Raw genomic sequence first — 7,155 nt, 5'->3', positions numbered from 1 at the left:
CCTTTTATATAACATCTGGAAGACAACATGGATGCCCTGTGTCACCACTGTTATTCAACATAGTACTGGGAGTCCTAGCTGGAGCAACCATACAAGAGAAAGATATAAAGTGCACCCAAACTAAAAAGGAAGAAATCAAATTATCGCTGTTTGCAGATGATATGCTTTTACATTTGGAAAAAACTAAAAATTCCACTAGAAAATTATAAGAACTGATCAATTTCAGTAAAGTTTCAGGATACAAAATCAATATACAAAAACCAGTAGCATTTCTATACGCCAGCAGTGAAAAATGTAAAATATAAATGAAAAACAATAGTCACAAGTAAAATGTAATACCTAAGAATTAACCAGAGTGAAAGATCTCTTGATGAAAATTGTAAAACTGAAGGAGACAACAAAAAATTTAAAAAATATTCTATGTTCATGGATTGGGAAAATCACTATTGTTAAAATGTCCATACTATCCAAAGCAATCTGCAGATTTAATGCAATCCCTATTAAAATATCAATGACATTCTTCACAGAAATAGAAAAAAAATCATGCAATTTATATGGAAACATCAAATGCCTGGAATAGCCAAAGCTACCCTGAACAAAACGAACAAAACTGGAAGATCACCTTACCTGACTTCAAATTATGCTACAGAGCTATAGTAACCAAAAGAGCATGATACTGGCATAAAAGCAGACACATCGATGAATAGAAAACTATAGAGAACCCAGAAACAAATCCACATATTTACAATCAACTAATTTTTTACAAAGATGCCAAGAATACATGCTGGGGAAAAAACAGTTTCTTCAATAAATGTTACAGGGAAAACTAGTTATCAGTATTCAAAAGAATTAAACTAGACCCCTATCTCTTACCATATACAAAAATCAAATCAAAATAGATTAAGGGCTTAAATTTAAGACCTCAAACCATAAAACTACTACAAGAAAACATTGGGAAAAATCTTCAGGACATTGGTCTGGTCAAAAATTTGTTGAGCAATACACAAGTGCAGGTAATCAAAGCAAAGATTGACAGATGTGATCACATTAAGTTAAAAAGCTTCTGTGGAGCAAAATATACAATCAACAAAGTGAAGAGACATTCACAGAATGGGATAAAATATTTGCAAGCTACCCATCTGACCAGGAATTAATAACCATAGCATTTAAGGAGCCCAAACAACTCTATAGGTAAAAATCCAATAATCTGATCAAACAAAAGGGGAAAAGTTTGAATAGACATTTCATAAAAGATATACAAATGACAAATAGACATATGAAAAGGTGCTCAACATCATTAATTATTAAAGAAATGCTCTATCCTCTTTATGACAGAATAACACAGAAAAGACAAAGTCAAAGGAAAATACTATTTCTGGGAAAGAAGGGATCAAGAGTAGGAAAATTCATACCATAAACTGTACCAGAGTTGCTACAACCAAGACTACTTACACTAATTGTATTTTCCCATTATATAAAATTTTGCAGCAAATAAAGAGAATAACAGTGATTTTTACCATGTGCTTGGTAAGAAATTCTTACTCTTCTTCTGGCTTATCAGATTCTGGGTTCCAGTCACTGCGATTTCAGGAAGAGCAGAGCTTTGGTGTACTGTGCACAGTGCCAAAACCGTGAGGGTCACGGGAAAACTTCCTCTTTACTCTCTGAAGTTTCACTAAAAAATCAACTTACAAGTGGCAGATTAATTGGAAAAAAGGCGTACAAATTTATGAATGTGCACATGGGGGAGAACAATAGTTATTATCTCCCAGCCCCCTAATGGGGTTCAGAAGCTTATATACCATCTTGAAGTTACTGAAAGAATTGGGGCTTGGCATAAAAAAGTGCAAAATAATGTCTTTTGCAGCAATTTGGATGAAATTGGAGGCCATTATTCTAAGTGAAGTAACTCAAGAATGGAAAACAAAATACTGTATGTTCTCACCTATCAGTGGGAGCTAAGCTATGGGTACGCAAAACCATGCAGAGTGGTATAATGGACATTAGAGACTCAAAAAAAGAGTGGGTGGGAGTGGGGTGATAGATTAAAAAAAAAACCTACATATTGGGCACAGTGTACACTACTCAGTTGATGGGTGCACTAAAATCTCAGACTTCACCACTGTACAATTCATCCATATAACCAAAAACCACATATATCCTAAAGCTATTGAAATAAAAAAGAATGGGCATGGCCTGAGCACCATGGCTCAAGCCTGTAATCCCAGAACTTTGGGAGGCCAAGGTGGGCTAATCGCTTGAGATCAAGAGTTCCAGACCAGTGTAGCCAACATGGTGAAAACTTGTATCTACTGAAAATACCAAAAAAAATTTAGCTGCGTGTGGTGGCGCCTGCCAGTAGTGCCAGCTATGGGGGAGGCTGAGGCATGAGAATCACTTGAACCTGGGAGGCAGAAGTTGCAGTGAGCCAACATCATGCCTCTGTACTCCAGCCTGGGTGACCCAGGAGACTCCATCTCAAATAAAATAAAACAAAATAAAATAAAATAAAAAAGAATGGAGCCTTGGATCCTGGAAAAATAGGTTATGGAAAAGATGAGAAGAGGAATTGTGTTGAGGGGCAATAAATGATTACTAGGGAGAATGAGTAGATCAGGGTACACAAATAGTTCTCTTTGGAAATTGAATAATCCATACAGATATATCTTTTAAATGGGTCTATTCTGGTGTGGTTATATAATTGTTCTTCTTTTCTGAATAGACAATAAGATAACTCACAGGGAGAAGAAAAACAATTATTTTCCTTGGTAGGTCCAGACTTCAGGCAGATAAAGGAATTTCAGAAAACAATTTCATCCTGTGCTGTGGGAGACACCAGTGGGTATGTCGGGTCAGCGAGACCTTCAGGCTTCATCAGTTTAGCATGTTATAGTGCCATATTTTGCGGTATCAGTTTCTGGGTCCTGACCTCCAACTTTCCAGTGGGGTTCAGCAGCTTATATAAAATCTTGAAGTTGCTCTTCCTTTTTGCAGCCATCACCGAAGCGGGAGCGGCCAAAATGAAGTTTAATCCCTTTGTGACTTCTGACCGAAGCAAGAATCGCAAAAGGCATTTCAATGCACCTTCCCACATTCGAAGGAAGATTATGTCTTCCCCTCTTTCCAAGGAGCTGAGACAGAAGTACAACGTGCGATCTATGCCCATCCAAAAGGATGATGAAGTTCAGGTTGTACGAGGACACTATAAAGGTCGGCAAATTGGCAAAGTAGTCCAGGTTTACAGGAAGAAATATGTTATCTACATTGAACGGGTGCAGCGGGAAAAGGCTAATGGCACAACTGTCCACGTTGGCATTCACCCCAGCAAGGTGGTTATCACTAGGCTAAAACTGGACAAAGACCGCAAAAAGATCCTTGAACGGAAAGCCAAATCTCGCCAAGTAGGAAAGGAAAAGGGCAAATACAAGGAAGAAACAATTGAGAAGATGCAGGAATAAAGTAATCCTATATACAAGCTTTGATTAAAACTTGAAACAAAGAAAAAAAAAAATCCTGAAGTTACAGAAAGAATGGAGTCTGAGAGTATGACCAAAAACTGGTTAAGACAGTAAATCCAGTTATAGTGGTAAGACACATTATGAGATGAAAAGAAGAGGTTTGCCTAGCAAAAGGATTCTTATGTAGATGAAAGCACAGAGGTAGCAGCCCTCAGAATAGATGGCAAGTGCTTCTTCAGACATTTAAATGTTTCAAACTCAGTTGATCTTTCCTAGATAAAGGGAAACCTCAGAAAAAAATCTGGCTGCATTAGTACAGATTCTCTGCAGATGCAAATCTCCCTCAAAAAACAAGGAAGATTACTTCTGTTTGCTGGATCTCCTAACTGCCATCTCAAAATATGTCAAAGTATATGCTATAGTCTTAAGTTAAGTAGGGTATCAAAAAGACAATGTAATAAGCTATGAGTCATTGGTAGTTTCTATGTAGCTGAGTTGAAACAGCAAAGGCCTGACCTGATCCCTTTGAATAAATAGAGAGAAAAAGGTTTACAGTAAGCAGTTAGATGTCAGGGAAGAGGATATTGAAAAGCTAACTTTAGTTTGCAAAATTCTAGTTTCCAGTTCAGTTTGGGATTCCAACAGAGGGTTTTTTTCAATGAGAACTTAGTTAAATTACAAGTAGAACTCTTAGATTATTAAACTTCTTTTTCTTTATAAATGACCACATCTCAGGTATTTCTTCATAGCAGTATGAAAATGGACTAATACAGTAAATTGGAACTGGGAGTGGGGCACTGCTACTAACATGCCTAAAATGTAAAAATGACTTTTGAACTGAGAAATAGGCAGAGGTTGGAATAGTTTGGAGGGCTCAGAAGAAGACAGGAAGATGTGTGAAAGTTTGAAGCTTCCTAGAGACTTGTTGAATGGTTTTGACCAAAATGCTGATACTGATATGGAAAATGAAGTCCAGACTAAGGTGGTTTCAGATGAAGATGAGGAACTTACTGGAAACTGGAGCTAAGGTTATTCTTGCTATGCTTTAGCAAAGAGACTGGTGGCATTTTGTCTGTAACCTAGAGATCTGTGGAACTTCGAACTTGAGAGTGATGATTTAGAGTATCTGGTGGAAGAAATTTCTAAGCAGCAACACGTTCAACAGATTACCTGGGTGCTCTTTAAAGCATTCAGATTTATTAATTCACAAAGATATGGTTTGGAATTGGAACTTACATTTAAAAGGGAAGCAGAGCATAAAAGTTTGGAATATTTGCAGCCTGACAATGTAATAGGAAAAAAAAATTTTTTTTTTACAAGAAATTCAAGCCAGCTGCAGAAATTTGCATAAGTAATAAGGGGCCAAATGTTAATCATGGATAATAGGGAAAATGTCTCCAGGGCATGTCAGAGGTCTCCACAGCAGCCCCTCCCATCACAGGCCCAGAAGCCTAGGAGGAAAAAATTGTTTTGTGAGCCAGACCCAGGGCCTTGCTGCTTTGTGCAGTCTCAGGACTTGGTGCCCTGCATCCTAGCCATGGTTAAAAGACGCCAACATAAAGCTCAGGCTATTGCTTCAGAAGAAGCAAACCCTAAGCCTTGGCAGTGAAAACATGATGTTGGGCCTGTGGGTGCAGAAAAGTCAAGAATTGAGGTTTGGGAACCTCCACCGAGATTTCAGAGGATGTATGGAAACACCTGAATGGCTAGGCAGAGGTGTTCTACAGGGGCAGAGCCCTCATGCATAAATTCTGCTAGAGCAGTGTGAAAGAGAAAGGTGGGGTGTGAGCCCCCACAGAGTCCCCACTGGGACACTGCATAGTGAAGCTGTGAGACGAGGGCCACCTTCTTTCAAACCTGAGAGTAGTAGATTCTCTAACAGCTTGCACTGTGCACCTGGAAAAGCTGCAGACACTCAATGACAGCCAGTGAAAGCAGCCAGGAGGGGAACTGTATCCTGCAAAGCAAAAGAGGAGGAGCTGGGAGCTGTTTTCCATGGCAGCTTACTTCTTGCATCAGCATAACCTGCATGTGAGACATGGATTCAAAGGAGATCATTTTGGAGCTTTAAGATTTGACTGCCCCACTGGATTTTGGACTTGCATGGGGCTGGTAGCCCTTTCTTTTTGGCCAATTTCTCCCATTTGGAACGGATGTATTTACCCAATACTTACACCCCCATTGTATCCAGGAAGTAATTAATTTGCTTTTGATTTTATAGGCTCATAGGTGGAAGGGACTTGCCTTGTCTCAGATGAGACTTTGAATTGTGGACTTTTGAGTTAATGATGAAATGAGTTAAGACTTTGGGGGACCATTGGGAAGGCATCAGTGGTTTTGAAATGTGAGGACATGAGATTTGGGAAGGTCCAGGGATGGAATGATATGGTTTGGCTGTGTCCCCACCCAAATCTCATCTTGAACTGCAGCTCCCATAATCCCCACATGTTGTGGAGGGACCCAGTGGAAGGTAATTGAATCATGGGGATGGGTTTTCATCATGCTGTTCTCATGATAGTGAATAAGTCTCGTGAGATCTGATGGTTTTATACAGGGTGGTTGCCCTGCACAAGCTCTCTTGCCTGCCACCATGTAAGATGTGCCTTAGTTCCTCCTTCACATTCCGCCATGATTGTGAGGCCTCCATAGCCATGTGAAACTGTGAGTTCATTAAACCTCTTTTTCTTTATAAATTACCCATACTTGAGTATTTCTTCACAGCAGTATGAAAATGGACTAATACACATACAATATGAGAAATCTCATTGAAGCTATCTTGGAAAAGGCAGTTTGGCTCACTATGCCATCTGATGGTAAATAATATTATGGCATTTGTTACATGTGTTAAATATAAAAATCTCAGAACATATGTACTCTTAAAGTATAAATTAACTTTTATTTAATACAAAAGAAAGAAACCCACCTTTGACACATAGCACGAATAAAAATGTTGATATATTAAATGTATATATTTGAGATATTAAAATGTATAGTATTTTATCACCAAGTTACCTTCAAACTCTTTTTCTCCTCTCTCCAAGAGTTGTATTTAACCCAATACTACAGAAATTTAGATGTAAAAACCCAATACTACAGAAATTTAGATATAAAAACTTTTTTCAACTTGATAATTGTTTGATCTGACAATGAAAAATTACATATATCTTTGTTTCTCCACTGAAATAGAAAGAATATACTTGCTGCTAACTGAATATTTTTCACAACTAGTAATATAAAATAGAGAATAACTAATTTATACCTAATACTAATGCAATATTCAGTGAATGAATGGGCTGTTTAAGAATACATTTTCTTACACTTCTCTGAATCAAAGAGTAGAGGTTTTATATTGATAACACAAATTACCAGCAACGAAAGAAATACATTAACTGCAAACTAACTGTTATTTATTCTACAAATACTTATTAAGTATCTATTATGTGTCAGACACTGCTCCAGGTAGGTAGGATATAGTATTGAACAAATCAGAAGGCTTTTCATTATGGAGTTTAAATTCTAATGAAGAGAACAGGGATGACAGAGAATGAACAATAAAGAGATTAATGCCTAACCAAATGTTATATAGTAATGAGTACTATGAATAAAAATAAAATAAGGCAAGATGATAGAGGATAATGTATGTTGGTGACTATTTTAGGATGGTCAGAGATGGCCTTTCTGAAAAGATGACATTTGA

At 37.7% G+C, this 7,155-nt stretch overlaps 1 protein-coding gene across 1 annotated transcript; it reads left to right on the top strand.

Annotated features, from left to right (window-relative positions):
• The first annotated feature begins 3,001 nt into the window (after nucleotides 1–3,001).
• Nucleotides 3,002–3,504, top strand: LOC116811857 (large ribosomal subunit protein uL24-like). The gene has a single exon (XM_032757252.2). The coding sequence runs from the start codon at nucleotides 3,021–3,023 to the stop codon at nucleotides 3,456–3,458; it is 438 nt and encodes a 145-aa protein (XP_032613143.1). The 5' UTR covers nucleotides 3,002–3,020; the 3' UTR covers nucleotides 3,459–3,504.
• Nucleotides 3,505–7,155: the final 3,651 nt, after the last annotated feature.

Source organism: Hylobates moloch, unplaced genomic scaffold (assembly GCF_009828535.3).
Source record: "Hylobates moloch isolate HMO894 unplaced genomic scaffold, HMol_V3 SCAFFOLD_7, whole genome shotgun sequence".
NCBI lineage: Eukaryota > Metazoa > Chordata > Mammalia > Primates > Hylobatidae > Hylobates > Hylobates moloch.
The sequence above is the reverse complement of the archived record's forward strand: the minus strand, read 5'-3'. Positions and strand labels throughout refer to the sequence as shown.